This window comes from Dysidea avara, chromosome 5, assembly GCF_963678975.1.
Source record: "Dysidea avara chromosome 5, odDysAvar1.4, whole genome shotgun sequence".
NCBI classification, from domain to species: domain Eukaryota; kingdom Metazoa; phylum Porifera; class Demospongiae; order Dictyoceratida; family Dysideidae; genus Dysidea; species Dysidea avara.
The window spans coordinates 16428434-16450793 of record NC_089276.1 but is presented as its reverse complement, the minus strand read 5'-3'; the positions used below and the strand labels follow the sequence as shown (position 1 = coordinate 16450793).

General features: G+C 34.7%; 1 protein-coding gene across 1 annotated transcript in view; it reads left to right on the top strand.

Annotated features, from left to right (window-relative positions):
- LOC136256841 (uncharacterized) overlaps nt 1–19195 on the top strand; it is a 78616-nt gene extending 59421 nt beyond the window's left edge. The window contains exons 9-31 of the mRNA XM_066049899.1: nt 794–882; nt 928–1091; nt 1151–1202; nt 1299–1367; nt 4206–4320; nt 4385–4543; nt 4650–4722; nt 4785–4884; nt 5796–5866; nt 5917–6055; nt 6114–6214; nt 6267–6375; nt 9301–9454; nt 9504–9570; nt 9622–9688; nt 9744–9829; nt 9889–10015; nt 10071–10112; nt 10156–10233; nt 10287–10332; nt 13126–13233; nt 13566–13840; nt 18999–19195. Of these exons, the coding sequence (XP_065905971.1) occupies nt 794–882; nt 928–1091; nt 1151–1202; nt 1299–1367; nt 4206–4320; nt 4385–4543; nt 4650–4722; nt 4785–4884; nt 5796–5866; nt 5917–6055; nt 6114–6214; nt 6267–6375; nt 9301–9454; nt 9504–9570; nt 9622–9688; nt 9744–9829; nt 9889–10015; nt 10071–10112; nt 10156–10233; nt 10287–10332; nt 13126–13233; nt 13566–13834 (2285 nt within the window). The 3' untranslated portion in view covers nt 13835–13840; nt 18999–19195. The remainder of the gene's footprint in view (nt 1–793; nt 883–927; nt 1092–1150; nt 1203–1298; nt 1368–4205; nt 4321–4384; nt 4544–4649; nt 4723–4784; nt 4885–5795; nt 5867–5916; nt 6056–6113; nt 6215–6266; nt 6376–9300; nt 9455–9503; nt 9571–9621; nt 9689–9743; nt 9830–9888; nt 10016–10070; nt 10113–10155; nt 10234–10286; nt 10333–13125; nt 13234–13565; nt 13841–18998) is intronic.
- The last annotated feature ends 3165 nt before the right edge of the window (nt 19196–22360 follow it).

The following is a 22360-nucleotide window of genomic DNA, read 5'->3' as shown; positions in this document are numbered from 1 at the left end:
ACAGAATGAGCATATCAAGCAGTACACATACAATGAGCAGTGCTAAGCTGCTATTCAACTGATAGAACTGGACAGAATCTGTGACTCCAATACTTTCGTCTGTGCCTTGAGTTGAGTGCGCACATGCATAGCTATAAATAGTAACGCTGCATGGTGCACGTGACCCATTGTCCCCCCTTTACCTCTCGTAATGGTCAATGATGTTAACTTTTATTTCAGAGTAAACAACATTAATAGATGAGGAGGTTTTGTATTCATAAAGCAAGGAACGGAACACTCTCTGGTTAACTAAGGAGGGGGCCAAATCTCTCTTAGAAAGAAATGCTATCAAAGTTACAGGGTAGAAATGAAAAACTGCTAAAAGGACTTGTAGACTAATCAAGTAAAGACATGATACAACCCTGTACCTCTTACAGTATATGATTTTTTGTGTATCTTAAACCTTCAACAAGTCTGTATACACACTTGTACACTGTTGTTAAATGTTGTAGCTACATACCACTGTATAATCCCAACATATTGTAACTCTGAAATCCTGGAAACAAGCATTTGTCTGTCCTCCACATTATGAATATGTATCTCCATTAATCCAAATTCTAGCAATTCAACATGCAATAATCCAAGCTGTGTAAGTACTGTAACTGTACAATCAGACAACTGTTTTTGTCAGCAATTTTAATTTGAGAAAACAGCATGTGCTGTGCACATTCTTAAATGCAGCTTGGTACTGTGGGACTTTATATAGTAACTGTTACATGAAAATATCATGATAATTTTTCATGCATACATTTAGGTACCGTACGAAGAAGGTGCAAAGGTAAGGATGATTGGGAGGAATTTATCGAGTGCTTCAGAATACAATTTAATGAGTTAATTGAAGAGGTAAATTATAATTTGTGAACATCACATACAAATAGGGAACCACAGGTAAACAACATTACAATGTCATTAAGTAACTTGGGAGAAGAAGAAAAGATTGTTGCAGTTACCAATATTGCCACAACACTGTCTAACTTAACTTCGTTAGAAGAACAAGTTATTTTTGCACAGGAAATTGGTCTAGCAGTTGACATCATAACATCACTCAACAAGTTAAGTATCTGTAGTTAACCTTTATGAATAGTCAAGTGATACATGTACTTGTATACAGTGTTACAGAGACAGTGGTTGACAGGTTAAAACCTGATGATGCATATTTTGAGGTAAAAATATATACTGTTATTTACAGGCATGTCTATAATTAACATTGATGCTCTGATCATTTACAAACCATTTAAACTGTATTTATACACTTAAAGGAAACAACTGAAATATTTGATAATCTTTTAAATGACAACAACCAGCAAAATTGGCAACAACTACAACAGGTACAGTACTGTAATTCTTCTTGTGTCATTGTGTGTATAAATAGGAGTAAATGACCTACATGTAACAGTTGTAACATGAGAATAAGGATATACATATCAGGCAAAGCTCGAATATCCCATTTTACAACTACTATGTAACACTTTCCATCCATATCAGGCTGATAGCCTGCACAGGGTGATCAAGCCAATATGAGTGCAACCACTATGATTATGCATGCCTAAAAATTTTGATTGTGGATCAGCAGCTAGTATGTTCTGGTTACATTTGATTATGATGAATGGACAAATCCTAGAGATATCACGGAGAATTTCAGTTACACAAATTTAATGTTTTAATCACTACTATTATAATGTTTACCCGGTATGCAATAATTAGATAGGTAAGCTTGCTTGTAGAGTGATTACTTCATGGCATGCAGAATGATAACTTTGTGATGGGGGTGTGGTCCATATTTGGATATGTGTGGAAACGCTTGATGAATAGGCTAAGGCACTAGTTCTCACCTTAGCCCAACGTTTTTCAACTCTTGGGATAGCGAGGATAACAAAGCGCTCTCTGTCTGAGTGGTTATCATGGTGAAATCTAGTCTATGTCTTGCGTACTAATCACATGAGTATTAATCGATTCCCACAATCAATTTTGGTTTTAATGTCTATATAATTGCTGCCCAGTTGTATCCTGTGTGAAAGTCGTACATTTCATGGTAAACGTGCTGAAAGTTCTGCAAAGACAAAGAGTGAATGAGTGAATGCAGGTAATGGCTGTTAATGCTCACTCTTGTATGATTCTTTATTAGTATTATTTGGTATATGTACAAAGTTTGGCAGTTGTAAATTTTGCTGATTTGCAGTTGCTTAACTGTCCACAACATTTATATTACAAACACTATCAGTATGCTGCTATAAAATACGTATGCACCCATGTGGAAAGAAATCAAGTGATCTTTATAAGTATAACAAAATTCTGAAATTTGTTCATCCGTTAACAAATATATATAGCCAACTTTCCATTCACCAAATGTATCATGCCACTTACAGTAGATACATTACAATACAATTGTAGTGTCATTTCAAAACTTGCTGCCAGTTTTACAAATCAGTACAGTTGTAGCCCCATATATGTACACTGACACCACAGGAAGTCACAATACAAACTATGTATTTACCAATACAGTGTACATCAAGACACACAGTAGTGTGTCATATGCCCAAGAAAGCCTGCATGCCACACCATGAGTATATTGACAGGAAGAAAGAAAACATTTTTCACGCGTGCATAGCTCCATGGCTTCTTTTCCAGAGCACACCATTTTTGTATTATAGCTGTTCAATTTCATTCTTATTCCCTGTAGGGTAGGCCACACAGCAAATTCAATTAAACTCACAACAGCAATTTGCGAGATATGGGTGTTCAAAATTTCATTTTAATTTTAATTTAATTTTATTCTTCTTATGTCCATATGGGGGGCTATGGGGGCTTTGATTTATTTTTGCACACTTTGCAAATATTGCTATAAAATGTAAGCGTGCAATTTGATTGTCATGATCTTTGGCACAAATGAAGAATGTATAGAGGTGAAGTCACATACTAAGTTTGCTGTGAATATGATGAATATTCAAGGAGTTGTAAACGTTTATTCACGTAAAAAGATAGAGCAAAGTTCTGCATGGCTACAGGGTAAACCAACAATGGGAATAACTTGAAAATTTATGTGTACATAAACTTATCATTGTAGCAGTGCCTTTTGATACTTTTAATAGCAATAGTCACAGCTACAAAGTTATAAAGCAAAAATCAAACAAGTGTAAAATCACAGGATCAAGATACTCTAATAGAGCAGTCACCAGGGGGTAAAAAGTGCACAAAATGTCGAAAAAAACTTACCAGAATTTGAACCAGGGACCTACATACCTAAGACCTGTATCCTACCACTGCTACTTTGACTGATCACCTCATTTAATTTCTGCTTTATAAATAAAAATTCTAGTTTAAATCTACTTATAAATACACTTTTGTAATTTCATAGATCTACTAATAGAAGTACTATATTGTTCTAGAACATTCTATGTAAGTTTGTTAGAAGTCCTCAAAAACTGTGCACTCTATTAGAGTATTACAATAATATTACCAAATGTGACCGGATTTGACAAAACCAGGCTTCCACACAGATCCAGATTTGTGACTTTAAAGGACCATAACTCAGTGTAAGAGTATGCTATTACTTTCAAATTTCAACCATAATGATTGTGTGCATTGTTAAAATTTTACAGTAGTGACATCATTGCAGTCATTTTTGGCCATCACCTTCAATTTCACAACTTTTTTCATCCAGGCTTTTATAAGGCCACACCATTTTTTCACAGCTTGACTGTTTTTGTGTGGTTAACATCTCCAATACTTACAAACTAAATGGGAAGTAGAAAACTGGCTAGGCTGAATTGGCATCGGTGTACCACATGCTTGTCCATGCAAAACTAGCTACTAATGTACCAGCTAATCACTAAGATAGCAATATTGTTCCTTGGACACAGTTCTTAGCAATTTCCAATGTTGAAGGCTAGTACACCTCTAGATTTAGCTTTCTTTCTCCTTCCATGTCACCAGTAGTTCATAAGCACCATAAAATGCAATCGGTACCTTAAGCTCCTGGTGTTACTAATAGGCACCTTTGATCCATGCTTGTCTCATACCGCAAAACAATTCATTTATATCCATTCCATTTGTTTCTAATTTGTAAACACTCTACCCTTGGCCCTGTGACCCTCAGGTGTCATGTTTACAAATCTTATAGTTGTGTCACGTATAACAATACTTTGCTAATTTCTTTGTACATGCAGACATCACCAAAAACCAGCCAGGGTTTGGTTAACAGTACTGAACAGTTTGGAAAACTTTTAGGTGAAACACTAAACAGTGACATAAATGAAGCAATAAAAGCAAAGGAAAACATTAGTAAGTACAGTAACATTGCATGAAGCATAACAATTGACCAGCACTGTTATCACATTACTTGCAGTTGTCAAAGCTCAGCTCATTTCAAATGATAGTGTGAAAACAGGACGGTCTTATGAATTTCCTACTAAAAATGATGATTTGACAAATTTTACTCATGGAAGTGCTCAAATCATGTTCTCTAATGCTCTGCTAAGAGGTGTCTTAGATCAACTTCCACCAAGTGAGTGCTTATGGCGCTATGCAAACAGCATCCTGTGCAATTCAATACAGATGTACAGTTGCATCTCATCACAGTGGATACCATAATTATTTTATTTGCCTTATAGATGCTACAACATTTCCTATTACAAGTACAATACTAAGAGAAGATATCTTGCAGCTGCCAAATCCTAGGAATGGGTAAGTACAGGATTACTTTATAGAAGAATTGTTTGCTCAATATGACATTTCTTCTATTACAGAACTGAAATGCTTGTACCAATATCTCCGATAGTATCAATACAAGCACCTGTTCCTGTTACCACTAATGAGAGCAATCCTATATTATTATCTCTTGATGTGGTAAGTATTGAGATTCTATATTTTGTATGAAGGGGGGACATTGTGTAAAACTATTTATAATAGTATCTTGTACAATTTAATAATATTTATTGTTATTATGTACCGTTACACACTTTTTACTACTAAACAAGTCACCCTGAATATATTTACTGTAGTGTATCAGTATAATGTGTATTGGTAAATAAGAATTTTGTGGCTGCTATAGTCAAGAGTATATGTGACCGGATTTGCGAAAAGGTACCTTTTCCACACATTTGACATACCAGCAAACAAAATAATGTAACACTTGACTCCTTATACCAATTAACTTGCTCTTAGTAACAAAATGTAGCCAGATACTGTGGCTACATTCATTGAAAATTTCAAGCAATTATATGCTATGATCAAGAAGTTATGAAGCTTTGAAGTCCAAAAAATGGGTCAAATTCTGTGTGTGAAAAAGGTACCTTTTCGCAAATCCGGTCACATATAACGTGGGAGCGAGAGTGTTGAACTGCGCTATATACTGTGAAATATGAACCTGTAAAGTACTATGGCATCATTCAAATGGCTTGGTGACTAGTGTTGATTGGTGACTAATTATAAGTGCTGCACTTCGCATGATTACCTCCCACATGATGTCTTCATTCTGGATTTCATCAAGGTAACCTTGACAGTTTTGCTAGTGAAACTAATGCATCTACAATAGATGGAGTTTCAGCTATCGCAATTCCATGTGGACCACCTGCCTTGAGCTAGTAATGTGTTAAATCTGGGCAATAAACAGTGGTCAGGTTTATGAGTGCAGACAAAGGTATGTGGGTTACTTCATGGGCTCATTTTTGACAGCCTATAGTGCGGTTTGACACTCTCCCTCCTCCATTATATGCTCTTGCTATAGTGGATCAATGTTTATTTCTAACTTACAACAGTTAAATACAAATTCTTCACTGCAACGCAGAATGTGTCAATTTTATGATCATACATTGTTGGATACACAGCTGTGAGTAGTATGAACAATAACCATAATGATATCACAATATGGACTTGTAGTAATCAGGCTGGTGGTTGGTCAAGTAAAGGAATACTGTTTGACAAAGATAATTCTGATGACACTAGAGTAACTTGTCTTGCAACTCATCTGACCAGTTTTGCTGTACTTGTGAGCATTGGAGATGAACCAACTGCAAATGTATGACATATAGTGTTTTGTTGACTATAGCTACTGCTTAGTTCTCATTGTTATGCAGCAAACTGATCATCCATTGTCAATAGTTTCATACATTGGATGTGCAATTTCTCTAGTGTGTCTTTGTCTTTCTATCATCTTATTGACAATTGTTATGTTTCGGTAAGAGTTAAACTTTAACATATTTGTTCTCCTTATCCTGTTATATGCACAGAAAAACAGATAAAATCAATCATGCTTTCATTCATCTAAACTTGTGCATTGCACTAGCATTGGGTCTTGTGGTGTTTCTTGCTGGAATAGAGACAGCTACTGATAACCGGGTAAGTACACTTCATTGTACTGTCTATAGTTCCTTCCTAGTATAATTGTTCCTTCTATCAAGTAGCATTACACAAAACTTTGTAATTATGTGTGCATGCATAGCTAAATACATTTACTGTATAAGGGCTGCATGCTATTATAACTACTGTATGTTGTTTGCTATAATTATTACAGTACGTTTAGGCATTACATGCAGTATATATCCATATGTATCAGCATTATACCGTACATATATACAAATTTTCAGCATCTGCGAAATTATCTTCTTCAAGGGAATGGTTCTATGCTATACAAGTAAAAGGAAAAATAGGAATTTCTAGATTAGGGATTAAAAGAACAAAAAAGCAGGGAAACAAGGGAAGTTACCTATACCTGCAGATATACTATAGTGGACATGTAATCCCAAATTCAGTCTATAAACATGACCAAATATTATTAGGGATTACATGTCCTCTAGTATATCTGCAGGTATAGGCAACCTCCCTTGTTTCACAACTTTTTAGCTGTTCTCTTGTTTCCCTGCTTTTTTTGTTCTTTGATGCCTAATCCAGCTTAAAATCCCTAATTTTTCCTTCTACTTGTTTGTTTACTCTTTTAATAACACAATTATGAATACTGAATCCATATGTACCACATTAAAAGAAAGAATGGCACCAGGCATTCCAAAAAATAATTTTGCTTCTGAACTCGTACCTCAATAATCAATATCACACTGAAAAGTGAGGTGGCCATCATGCTTCGTTTGTAGCTATACTCCGCTTGTTACACAGTGTTACAAATGAAGAACAGTACAAGAAACTTCTCTGCAATGAATCGATCCAGTTGCTACAGAAAATGTCACTGCTTGAAAGTTCTTAGTTTACTAGAGTGGTATATCCCCAGTATATGTTTTACTGAGAGTTTAAAATTTAGTAAAATAATTATGTTCCATATACTTAAAGTTACTGACATTTTACTATCACTATAATAGGGTACAACTACAGTAAAGCAGCTTAACAAATTAGTGAACTTAGAACCTTCAATCAGTGTGTGGGAAAAAAGTATGACACAGCCACAGGGAAACCATATTGCATTATCGCAAATTAATACCTTGCGTTGTCAGCGAAAAGAACTGGAACACAATGGAGGACAAACGTATGATATGTGCATTGTACATACTGCAGTTGGTGAAAAGGCATGTCTCGGGACGAAGTGACATCGAACAATGAAAAAATAAGCCCGAAGCCTTATCCATTGTTGAGTTATGCTTAGCTGAAGGCATCAGTTAGTTATTTAGTTAGTTAGTCAGAATAAAATGTATTCTGATAAATAGGAAATTTTAAAATTCCATAGAAACTTGTTGGAAGGGTTTGGGGTCATTCTGAAGACATTTTTGGGCTTGGCTATGCCTAACCAATACTGCTAAGCTGTAATGAAGGAAAGTTGAGGCTGATTTTAGGACAATATTTTTGGGCAAGAAATCCCAAAACTGCATGATCCATATACAGTACGACAATAAGTAACCCGTAAGAACCAACTGTGAAAGTCTGAAAATCATTTGTCAATCTATTAGAAAATGCACATCTAACATATACGGTAAATGAAACCCATTCCAAAAGAATGTTTATCCAAAGTCAGCCTGCAAATTGCTGCAATAAAGCTAATATCATTAAAGTGCAGTCAGTCAGTTTTTGGCTGCCAGCTTTTACAGAATATGTCATTTTAAATCTGGGTTCACCTCTTATTCACAGCTTGGATACTTAGTTGGATACATCAACTTTTAATTTTAAGACTTGCCTTTATTCTCTTGTCTCCATGCATTTCAAAGACAGCTTAGGTGAATGTTTTATTAGAATATGTAGATTATGTTTTTGCCTTTTATATGTATCATACCGTAATTAGCTTTTTCATATGCAAAATTTGCACATAAATTTCTTGCATGAAAATTTTTATACAAGATCAAACTACTCTAATAGAGCAGTCATTAATATAAATCATATGAAAATATTTTACCAAGAAAATTTTTTATCATGAAAATTTTTTGCACAAAAATAAAGCAAATTATGGTAACTCCAAAACTATTATTTCAATTTGATTTTAAACCACAAACAGTTTGAACTAAGACGGTTAACCTATCTACAAACTGATTTTCATTGTAATAAGATTAAGCACCAATCTCTGTAAATATGACAATAATATTAATTTTATCTATTTGCCAATCATCACAACTCTGTGGATGTTAATCAAATCCTGACCAATGCTGCACTATTTGTGTGCTAAATTCATCAGTGTTTTACAATGTATTTTGCAAGTTTGCAGAAACTTTTACAGCAATTGTGCTCAAATTTGGCATGTTTGTGGACTATTGAAGGTGAACATTTGCAATGTAAAAACTGATTGGAGAAGGAGGTTTAATGCATGACAATTGTATTTTTGTTCTCCCTGTTAATATCACACCACCTGCTTTATTGAGCATAGAGCTGTGAAACTGAACAGAATATCATAACTGGTTACTAAGCAGATCATAGCTGTCTGTTATCTGGTTAACTGAATTGAATGACATTTTCTGTCATTTTCATGCTGCACTCAACATGTAAGCTTTACCCTTAAAATTTGTAGTACAGTTTGTCAGATTGTCCTTATAGTGGTCAAAGTAATAGACAGCAGGTGATTATACCTATATCAAGTGATTATACCTCTATCAGAATCCTAGTGTGATATCAATGTTGTAGCACAAGAAAAGTGCCCAAAACATATATTTTGAGTGAAGATCAGATATTCAGTTACGCAAGAAACAACAATGACAACTGGAATAACTGGCTGGTTATTTGGTTTACCCAGTAAGGTTTCACAGCAATAATTGAGTGCACTACACTCAACCTTTGTCTTGATGATACGCACTGGAAGAAAATGCTTTATGTGAAAATATTATTTGTATTGCATAGGTCTCTTGTGTAATTGTGGCACTACTTCTACAATATTTCTTCACATCTGCATTTTGTTGGATGTTATGTGAAGGAGTAATGCTCTACATGTTGCTGGTCACTGTGTTTGGTAATAAACTAAACCGTCGACGATTCTTCTTTTGTTTGGGTTGGGGTAAGATGTACTTTAGATTTATATGCTGTGTTGAAATACTAATTTGTAGTACCAGCAATTCCTATAATAGCAATTTCAGTTGGAATAGCTCATAGACAATATGGAACTGATGATTAGTAAGTATATAACTTTAGAGGTTGTGTGTTAAATTTTTTAATATGTTTTAGCTGTTGGATAAAGTCAGAAGATGGAGCAATTGCAGCATTCATTGTACCCATTGTGATCATTATCTTGGTATATTATACAGTAGTAATATTATCTCATCTTTATTTACATAAACTATTTGCAGATTAACAGTCTATTTCTAGGGATAACTCTGAAAGTCCTGTATGTAAGCCAGCGAAAGTCTAATAATGAAAATAAAAGTACTGCAAAGTAATTGATAATTTGTCCATTGTGTGTATTTGGCTTATTGTATCTTGCTTAATATTCAGGCACTTGTTGAAGGCTGCAATATTCCTATTACCACTACTTGGAGTGACATGGATAATTGGTATTTTGGCTGTTAATGATGACACTGAAGTGTTTGCATGGATATTTACAATTTTAAATTCTCTGCAAGTAATGAAACTATCAATCTATGTATCACAAATCACAGGATGATACATATCTTTAGGGATTCTTCATATTCCTATTCCATGTTCTCAGAAACAAACAGGTGGTGAAATCTATGTGATTGTATGTATTCAGTGTTTGCTTAGGTCATTAGAGAAGTGAGTGAGTGTTATAACTTTTGGAGGACCAGCCAAGCTTACAGTGTCTATAACAGAATGCGTTCAGTAAGTGTTGTTGAATCAAAGCTGATTTTTATGTTCATTGTGTCACTGTATAGAGACGTGGAAGTGCAAGTACCTTGAAGAGTACATTGAGGGAAAGAGGTATATGTAAGAAATGCATACACCAAATTTCATTTAAATTGTTTACTAGTTGTATCTAGTGTGCAAAAAAACATACTGGAATTTTTGAGCATTTTTTTTTATAATTGCAATTTCAGAGGTCAAAATACTCTAATAGAGCAGTCACATATTTTAGTAAAATAGTCGGTGGAATTATTCATCAACTACTACATGTAGTCTCTGTCTGATAAATTATAAACATTTACAGAGTTATGGAGTACTTTGATTTTAAAAGCAATATTCATAAATTTGAGAGAGCATAATGTCAACTTTTTGGAGCACAGTAATGAGAAGAATTTTAAAGCATAATTTCCTCAGGCTTATTAGGTACTTCTTGTGTGGCAAGCAATGAAAATGTACCATGCATTTATTGTGCAACATGCGTAATTTTATACTGTAGCTAAGCAATGCTAATTCATTCCTTTGTATACCCTTGTTGTGTATATCTGTTAAAACTACTTCTAATACCACTAAATACATAGTTTCAGACACTTTATGCTGTGTTTTCAGGGGTGTAGGGAGAGGGTTCCGAGGAGTTCAGGAACCCCCTGTAAAATTAAACTTCTGAGTTTACAGCAGGATCCTAACACACCATGCATTTAGCGTGGCATCATGTTACCTCTGTAAATCCTTCGCTGAGAGATGAATGCAAGCATTATAAATTGTTGTGTTGTGCCATACACTATTACTCACTCATTTTGTCCTGAAGCCCTCTTGAAACTTGTAAAAAATTGATATACTCTAATAGAACAGTCAGGTGTATACTCAAATAGAGCAATCACATTTACTCCAATAGAACGTGCATAAAATATCCATATGTTAAGGAACTTCATTTGTGGTATTTTTCAGACAGATAAATTACTGGAGTTCTATACCTTTAAACGCTGCACACCCAAGCTATAGCAGTATACGGTCATGCTCAGTTTTGCATTTAGTGTTAGAATGTCACTGACTTGGGCATGCAAAATGAATCCATGCTAAGCGTAATTTTGTAGTTATAATGTTTAATTGTGTAAGTCATTCCTTTTTGTATCAGTGGATTCATGGTTCCAATCCTATACCAGTGGGATAACTATCACTTACAGATGTCTAATTTATTATGTGTCTCTATGTGTTATGCTGTCTGTTTCCACTAGGTAGGTTTATTTATTTTATTTATTATAGCATTACAGCATACATGTACAAAATTACAATTAAATAAAAATTATTGGTGTGCATGTTGAAGGCCCAGCAACTAGTGCTGACATCCATGAGTGGAAAAACAACAATCATTTAAGATCAAAGTTTATGGGAATGGGTTCTTTGGAACATCGATAGCGTGGACATGATCTCATAAATTGTGAAATGCGTAGGTTCTTTCAGAGTTGAAATTGTTAGAGAAGTTTATCTAGTACTAGCTTCATCCCAGGGGCACTTATATGCATTAAAATTAATGTACTATTTTTGCATAGAATATAGCAATTTACTGAGTTTTGCTTCATTAAAATATTAAAAGTCTCTCAGCAGCAGCTCCCCAGATCCTACTACTGGTAATTACCTCAATACTGCTGTTGGAACCCAATCCTGGCTAGACCCCTAGTTTTATTTTATGTATAACAATATTTTCACAGTATTTTATGTATTCAAGTAAACATTTACTTAATGTGATGCATGAAAATATTTATGGTCAAAAATTAAACTAGGATATACTGTGTAAGCTTTCTTATAAAGAGTTTTATGTCATGTCACAATTTCAAAAGGTATAGGATACTATACAAGGGCGGATTTAGGGGGGTGCATGGGGGCTGAAACACCCCATCCCCCTCCAAAATTTTACAATGTTCTAGCTGGAAAGACAGTACAGTGGAACCTCAGTTATCCAAATCCCTTGGGACCAGGAGTGCTCCATAAGTCTGAAAATAATAATAGAACATTCATCATTAAAATTCTTTAGACCAACTCCTAGTCCCCTTGATCAAGAAATTCAACTTTAAACTTAAACCATACTGCAGCATTTATGTGGAGCCCTTTATACGAAAGCTGGTTAGCACTGCTAGAAAATGATTTCGCTTAGTTAAAGTGGCTCACAATGCTTTAGTCAATATTATTGCCAAATTCAACATTAAAAAATTAAATTTTCCTGTCCACAGATGCTCTAGATAAAGCATGCTCCTCATGCTGAATGTGCTTCTCACACTACACTACGTAGTTGTATCAATCAGTTGATACATTTTTAGCCTCCAGTAAAAATGCCCCTAGCTTAGCATCCCATCTTGGGAAATCATAGATCCACCCCTGCTATAGTATTCCATATCTCCTAAATAAATATGCAGGCCATCAAAGTTCTCTACATGAAGGTAGTAGCCTTATATTATGGTCACAAGAACACTTAAGTACGCTTGCATAATTGGTGCAGTAGTTATAAACACTAACAGTGCATGCTACCATAGATGTTGGCTAGGTGTTTTGTGTAAGAAAACCCAATGAACAAAGTATTAAATAACTATATATACTATATACCCTTTGTGAATTTGTGTTTAAGCATTGTTATACTTGTTTACTAATTTAGTCTTTGTAGTGACCAATTTTAGTGCATACACATCTGCATGTATAGTAAGTTAATTGATCACAATACTATTAACAGTTGTTACAAGCTAGGCACCTGGTATTTTGAAATAGCCAGTATAATTTCAACCTGTTTGGTGAAGAAACACAAACCTTGTGATCACCAACGGAAGCACTACCATTTCATTTATTATATTCACTTTACTTCAAACAGTACATTTGTGTCTGTAGTGTCTCAGAGCAGTAGTACTGGTTTCAGTACTCATGGAAATAAACCATCGACCACCTCAATGGATATTTCTGGTGATAATACCAAAGAAGTGTCAGAAGTCCCAATAGGTACTATATCATCAGTGAATGCATATAATATTATGTGACTGGATTTGCAAAAAGGTACCTTTTCCACACATTTGACATACCAGCAAACAAAATGATGTAACACTTGACTCCTTTTACTGATTAACTTTCTCTTAATATCAAACTGTAGCCAGATACTGTAGCTACACGTACATTCATTGAAAATGTCCAGCAATTATATGCCATGATCAAAATGCTATGAAGCTTTAAAGTTCAAAAAAGGGTCAAAATTTGTGTATGAAAAAGGTACCTTTTTGCAAATCCGGTCATATATAGCAAAAGAAATTGCTTGATTTTATTGGTACATGTTGTAGATGATGATGTGTTTGCAATGAGTTTGAAGCCAATCAATGAGTCAACTGACAAAATGAAAGATGCAAGTTTTGTAAAGAAGGAAATGCCATCTGAAGTTCATGGTGATGAAAAGGAGTACTCTAAACAAGAATTGGAAAATGAATCCACATTTAAAGATCTGTACACCAATGCTGATGAAAAGGCATCAGATGTAAATGTAGATAGCAAAACAGAATGGTCTGGGAATACAAATGAAAAGCCGATCTCTTTACCACATCCCAAGAAATAACAAAAGGTATTTACTGTGACAAGACTATACTAAGTGTAGTACAGTAGTACTGTTGTATATTATACAGTATGGCAGTACTGAACTGTACATTATGGATCATGGGGGCTTGCACTTTCTCACATTTGCGGTGCAGAAAGAGGTGGGCTAAAGCCCCCCCCCCCCCGGTCTACTGAGTGGAGCTAACCCCCTCAGAATAATATCTTACTGAAATATCCTTCTTGGAGTGGAGCTGAATACCATGAAAAAGATTAATAATATGCTCTTAATAATGCTCAAATAGCTACCATAATAGAGCAGTCAAAGTGCTTCATAAAAGTGTTCTTAAAAAATGAAACAAAAATTTGCCTACAGTGGGAATCAAACCACTGACCTCTTACTTTTGAGAGTTGGTATCTTACCACTGTATCAAGTGTTACAGGTGTCTAAAGGGCAGTATCAAGACATACTACCATGTGTCGTGTGGCCAAAAAAGCAGCTATAGAGTTTCAAACAAAAACCAACAACTATAATTATTGAGGAGTCAAGATCCTCAAATAAAATAGTCACTACGGGGTAAAATAGTGCAAGAAAAATGTTGAAACAAGGATCTCCATACTCGGTGTTGAGCAAGTTACTTTGTAAAAGTAACTAGTTACATATTACATATTACTTGCAACTGAACTATTTAGTTACAGTTACATATTACTCGTAAAATAAAGTAACTATAATAATATATTACTTTGTGTCCACAGCCTTAAGCTGTCACGTGTGAAACTACCACTTTATCACATGACATGATTGCGTTGTTTGGACAATGTGCAAATCTTGGTTATAAGTAAGAAGCTGGTGAATAAGCTTCATTCAGTAGGCTTGGTTACTTCGTTGTGGCTAGGCGTTACTCAGAAGATAACTAACGAGATTAGTAACTTCATTACTTGTAGTAATAATATTATGTAATTTTAGACTCGTTACAGTAACTATATTACTTAGGTAATGCATTGCATTTGTAAGCAAAGTAACTTGAGTTATATTACCCATTTTTATAGCGTACTTAGTTATATTACTTAGTTACCAAAAAAGTAATAACATTACATCACTGTCCATACTAAACAACCGAATCCTTAACCACTGAGCCGCTGCTGTCACAGTCGTTCACCTCCTATTTTATAAATGAAAATTCTAGCTAAAATCTACTCAATTTATAATTCATAGATCTGCCAATGGAAAGTCTAGATTGTTCTAGAACATTCTATGTGTGTTCTATTTCTTAAAAAAAAGCACTTTATTAGAGTATTAAACTATCATACAACTAGGGATGAGCCTATTTTGCTTTTTTTCCCACCTATTTTTCTTTCCAGCAATTCTTTTATTTCTTACCTACTTTGCTCATTATTTTGCTCGAAATTTTTCTATTTTGCAGAGCATCAGTAAAGATTAATTGCAGTATCTCAAGCTTTCAAGCATGTGTGACTGCTCTATTAGAATATTTCGTACATAGTGACTGCTCTATTAGAATATTTCGTACATAGTGACTGCTCTATTAGAGTATCTCGATCTTTAGTCACCATTTCCTATATACATAATTATGAGTATATCCTATATTAATTATGAGTATTATGTTGTCCTAATACTATGTGTGACTGTTATATTAGAGTATCTCGATCTTTATCATGCTAATTGTGCCAAGTTGCTATTCCTTGGTGCCCATTTTTCCAATTTTCCACCTATTTTGCCAGCATTTTGCTCTTTGCTTTTACCAACGTATTTTTCTAAAAAAATTGCCAACAAAATCAGCGCATCCCTAATAGCAACGTGTTGGAAGGTCACTCTGAATATATTTATAGGCTTGGTTATGCACCACCAATACTGCCAAGCTGTTATAAAGGAACCTGAGGATGGATATTCTTGGGCAAGAACCTCCATGATCCTACTACTATTATACTGCATGATAAGCTAGGGATTTATAGAGCTAATCTTGAGCTGCCTCAGGATATAAGCAGATTTAGATTTTATCAACTACTATTCTACGTAGCCCTTTTATTCCCAGAGATGATAAAGTAATTAAATATTGGATACCAAAAATCTACTCTATTTTTGGACATATCAGCAATTAACACACAGGTATAGGGTCTAGGCATGTGTACATTATGCCAGAATAATTTTGGGAATAGTAAATGGCAAAAAGAATAATAATTCCAGAATAATAGGATGACCTTCAGAAATAATTAATTAGAATTCATGTATTTTCCTTGTAGTATTGCAGAGAGTTGCATAAAGGCACATCCTCAAATACTGCTAGATCAAAATCGCGAAAAAGATCGAAATACTCTAATAGAGCAGTCATTCATCCTAACAAAACAGTCACCCAGGTTTCATGTGACTGCTCTGTTAGGGTATCTCGTTCTTTATGCATTGTTTCTAAGTGTGCAAGTGAAGCAGCAGAAGAAAATCCATGTAACTTCTACTATTCCAGTAATTACTCCAGGAAATATTTGAGAATGATTTTGGGAATAATATATGAATAAAAAAAGAATTTCTCCAGAAAGAATAATACATAATTTAAAAACCATAATATAGTAGGCCTATAACTACTTACTTAAGGATATTTTAACTAATTTAACATTCTTGATCTTATATATAAAACTTAATTTCAGATGGGCGAGGTAAACAATAAACTACAACAGTGCTTACTACCGCTTATATAGATCTCTGACTGTTCAATTATTTAATACATTTTGATTAATTTTGTAGATTTCAAGTATGCAGTGGTTAGCTCCAGTAAAGACCCAACATGTACGACATGTTAGAGGACAGATTTTAGAAAAGATATAGCTAAAGCTTTGTGAAGTAATGTATACCTGATATAGTGTGTCATGCGGCCAAGAAAACCAAAGTATATTGACAGGAAGAAAGAAAACAGCATTTATACGCATAAATAGCTCCATGGTCCATCTCCAAAGCAGACCATTTTTGCATCATAGCTGTCCACCAGGTAGGGTAGGCCACACAACAAGTTTGATTAAATTTGCACCAGGAATTTGCAAGATACTGTATGGGCATTCAAAGTTTTGATTTATTTTCTACATTTTTTCCCTCTTAAACTGTAAGGGAGCTATGGTGGCTTCAATTTATGTTTGCACACTTTGCAAAAATTGCTCCAATAGGCAAACTTGTAACTTGATTACCTTGATCTTGGGCACAAATGAAGAGCGCATAAAGGCAAATTAATATACCAAGTTTGCATTGAATCTGATGAATATCCAAGGAGTTACGAGCGTTTGTTCACATTAGAAAAGATCTAACTTCTGTCTCAGCTACATGGTTAACCAAGTATGGGAATGACTTGAAAATTGGTGTGTACATAGGCTGATCATTGTAGCAGTACCTTTTGATGGTTTGAAAAGCAATACAGTTACAGCTACAAAGTTATAAAGCAAAAATCAAACAAGTGTAAAAACATTTTAATAAAAAGATGCACAAAAAATGTTGACTACTATTAACAAATATTGAATGAAGTAAAGCACGCAATAGATCTACCAAGGGAACTTCTATATATGTTCAATTAGAAGTCCTCAAAAATGTGTGCTCTATTAGAGTAATGCAATAATATAATAATTATTACCATCATTATGTCTGTATAGATAAGAAGAAATGTAAGTAAAATAAACTCCAAAGTCAGCCATAGGCTAGTTTTGGGACCAAAATACAAAAATAAGTAAAATCTGTACAAAAGCAGCCAAACTGTGAAAAAATGGTGTGGCCATAAAAAGCCTGGGTGAAAAAGTCATGAAATCAAAAGTGGCGGCCAAGAAATAGCTGCAATGATGTCGATGCTAATAAATTTTATTAATGGCTATGTGCATTGTTAAACTTCATTAGCATTAACATTATTGGAGCCATTTCTTGGCTGCCACCTTTGATTTCACAACTTTTTTCACCAGGCGTTTTAGGACAGCACCAATTTTTTGACAGCTTGGCTGTTTTTGTGCATATACTTACTAACTAGACAGGATTTTTTGTACAGGCTTTATGTCATAACTACATGAAACATCACTAGGCTTATGACATTTTGTAGAGAGATCAGCTACAAAGAAACCATCCTGTAGAGAGTTCAACTACAATCAAGTTATACTATAGAGAGATCAGCTAGAAACAAATCATCTTGTAGAGAGTTCAGTTGCAAACAAATCACCCTGTAGAGAGTTCAGCTAGAAACAAATCATCCTGTAGAGAAACAAATCACCCTGAAAAGAGTTCAGCTACAAACAATGAGAGTTTTAGCTACAATTCAATTATGTAAGAAGTCACCTTATTAACTACAGTATATATGTGATAATCATTACTCAATGTTAAATATACAAATATTTCATCAGACAAAAGCTATATACACAATTACTAATTGTTCCACAATTCCTGCAGTAAAGAAAAAAAACAAGTTAAAAGGAAGCACCAAAGCCAGTTTATATGGCCAGCTTTGTGGCTTGCAATACAAAAAGAAGTGATATCTAAACCAAAACAGCCAAGCTGTAAAAAAAAAGTGCGGCCCCCAAGAAGGCCAAGGTGAAAAAAGATGTGAAATCCAAAGTGGCAGCCAAGAAATGGCTGTGATGGTAGGTTAGTGGCAAAAATTTTAATTATGACAATTCAGGTGAATTTGGTGCTGAATCCTAGTGAAGGAGGCAACGCAAATTCAGCTGAATTGTCGTAATTAAAATTTTTGCCATTACTTACCATCACAGCCATTTCTTGGCAGCCACCTTGGATTTCACATCATTTTTCACCTTGGCCTTTTTGGGGGCCACACTCTTTTTTACAGCTTGGCTGTTTTGGTTTAGATACTACTTACACCCTGAATTGACAAAAAAATGCCTTATGGCCTATAGTTGTGCTTCGGTTACTGCTTTCAAAACTTTTATGCTAATACTTTACTATGATACCATCATACCAAATAAAATGGCTTTTGGGTGTCTGACATTTGATTACATTTTCACTACTGAGAATAAGAGACCATCTACAATACCAGTTAATAAAAATCTAATTCACTTATATATATATCTACAGCTAGGTGATTAGAAAATAGGCACAAGAAGTACAGTATGCATATGCATTTTTTATCACATATAATGTACGTAGACTTTGAGTGGCATTACAAATTAAATGTCATGCTTTTTGTATTTTCCTACAGAAGTTGAAAGCAGATTTCAAAACTTATCAAGACATTGTAGATGTAGAGATTTTTCTTTTTGATTGTTGCACTTTTCCATACATACTTAGTTTTATCATTGAGCCTTTGGCATCATTTTGAGCTGTTTGGTCAATTTTTACATTTATATTGTGTGACATATTTCAGATTGTACACATTTATAACTTTCACTGAGACGATACTACTGTAACTATTACTAGCTCACTGCATTGCAGAAGGGTTGATGCATGCACGACTGCACATGTAGGTTTAAAATAAATATGTGACCTTTTAGGCACAAAAACAAATTAAAATAACACCAACACATATGACTGGGAAAACAATGGAGTGGGTGTCATATTGACTTGGAGTGGCTGACAAAGTTATGCAAACATGAATACAGCTTTGTAACAACCACACATTACCTTATCCACGAGGCAGAAGAAGAACCCTGGTGCCTTGTTGTGTTGGAAGGATCCTGGTGTTCCAGTGAGGTCAAATGGTATCTGTCTAAATTGGTACAGTCCCATACCAAGGCCAGGACAAAATAATCAAACTAAACAATATGTTGCCCCTCTGGCACCATTCCTTCCTTTGATGTAGTGTTATAGATTATTGTTAAGGACCCGCCAATTATGCTGGCATAATAATGAACATAATAGGTGCCTGAAAGCATTGGGCATAATGCTAGCATAATAGGCAGAACACTTGTGCATTACCATAAATTCTTGCTTATCAAAACGCCTATCAAACAAAAAGATTGATATACTCTAATAGAACAGTCAGTAACTCCAATAAAATTATCAAGTAGCTACTGTTCTATTAGAGTATATACTTTTTGTGACACGCATTTTGACAAGCAAGGATTTACAGTCTGTGCTTCAACCACTTACTGTTTTCCCGTAAAGTGCAAAGTTATTAGAACAACATGGGAACTGAGGTACAGTATAAATTTTGAGCATAACAGGGCATTAATTTAAGCATAATAGGTAAATTTTTGAGCAGTGCAGCATAGCATAATAGGTAAAATAATGAGCATAATTGGCGGGTTCTTAATTATTGTGTTACAAAAAGTTAGCAAACTTTCAATTTTCCCTCATTATGACTGTACAAACTCTAGATCTTTCCCTTGATAGTCAGAACATACTAGAGAGGTGTTGTCCTGGACCTTTAGAGGTTTCATATAAAAACTCAAAGTTTAACACATCATAAGCACTTTGTATGTACTAGTAGAAAAGATCCCTGATATGTGCACTTCATAGTATAATTATATTGGCAAAGGTGGTGGACAAAAGTATAGCCCCTGTCAAGGCTTTGTCCCTCTAAAATTGTCTCTAGCTGTTATTGAACAATTGTGCTAATTCTATTACACTAAAATATATAATTATACAAACACTTAGCTACCTGAAATTTATTCCAGTAAATCTACTAGATTCTGCATGCAAATTCCATTAAGATCGATATACCCTAGTAGAAGTCACCCTAATACAACGGTCAACAAAAAATATCTATGTACCCACCGCCTGTGGAAATTCAGTGAGTATATATAATTCTCAAAATTTCCTGGGGGAGGGGCATGCTCTCAGACCCCTGAATATCACAATTTCACAAATACGTTAAAATCGATGTACCATGTATATATAATCTAATAGAGAAGCCACTTTAATAAAACCAACCAGCTATTATTAATTACATTCTGATAAAATGCTAAAATAATTCAGATAGCTATCAGCCACCCTACTCTAATCACCAGTCATCATTGTCAGTCTTGTAATCAACTATATTTGTACATGTACAGCTATCAGCCACCCTACTCTAATCATCAGTCATCATTGTCAGTCTTGTAATCAACTATATTTGTACATGTACAGCTATCAGCCACCCTACTCTAATCATCAGTCATCATTGTCAGTCTTGTAATCAACTATATTTGTACATGTACGGCGTGGTTGTAAAACTAATAAATAAATAACTGCTAACAGTCTGTCACTATCAAATCCATTACCTTTAGACAATAGTAGCTGCAGGGTAGCTGCAATCTGTGACTGGCTTTGTACACATTGAAAAACGAAGTGTCAATTAATCCTTATTTAGTATACTGAAATGTGTAGTGTGTGTGTGTATGTAGCACAATATAATGCCAGGTCTAGTGTAAAGGCTTACTAAGAAGTAAATTGATAAGAATACATGTACATGCATTTACATGAATGTTTTACTTATGTTGACAATCTAATTAGCTACATTGTACCCACTGACCACTACAATATCTATATGACTGTGCATAGCTATAATCATTTCAGGGATGAGGTCATTGCTCTAAAAATAAACTTATTGTTAATATCCAGAACCAGAACAGTCTTTGTGCTCCATGGGACTTGCTTGAGAAACAGTTTAACCAAGAGCAGTATCCAACGCCTGTTTTGCCCCTTCAAAACGCACTGCATAATAATTGTGCAACACTGCTTGAAGGTTCTTAGTTTACTAACTTGTTAAGATGCCTTACTGTAGTTATACTGATAGTAAAATGTCAGTAAACTTAAGTATATGGAACATAATTATTTTACTAAGTTTTAAACTCTCAGTAAAACATCAGTGAATGCGGGTTTACTGAAAAACTACTAAAATAACAAACAATTAACTGTTCTATATACTGGGGATATACCACTGTAGTAAACTAAGATACTTCAAGCAGTGCAACATTGTGTAACATATCCGAATATTTTAGTGTAATTTCAGTAAACTCCAACACATGGCAAAGACTTGTTGATAGGCGTTGATATACCAAAGCAAAGACCTGCAAGCACCTCAAGGCCCTTATAGCTCTTGAAGCAAGTTAACACCTTTGGTGATGATGACTATTGCATAGCATTATTATTACGGAGTGTGTTTTGAAGGGGCAATGCATTTTGAAGGGGCAATACAGCGTTGGATACTCTCCTAAATATATATATATAGTTTAACTTGATGTGTGGGGACTGGTTCCATGCATGTGCAGTGTAGGAGTAACAGTAAATGACTTTAGTTTAGGCAATGTAATTAGTAACATATTTGTGACCGGACCTGCAAAAATAGGGCATGTGGGCACACAAAATTTGACTACTTTTCAAACTTTCATGTGTCAAAACGTTTTCATTACTTATGCTATGACCATGCAAGTTTTATCACTTACTAAACATTTAATTGGTGTTATAATGCAAGTTACAGAAAGCAGATATTCCATCCCAGTACTGAGATATAACTCGTAATGTAATTGGATGTAGTTTGTGCCCACATGTCCTATATTTGGAGGTCCAGTCACATTTACTGGGTTTAAAGAAAGTAACTTGTAAGTTAGCTAAGTATATATTGACTGATATCATATAACG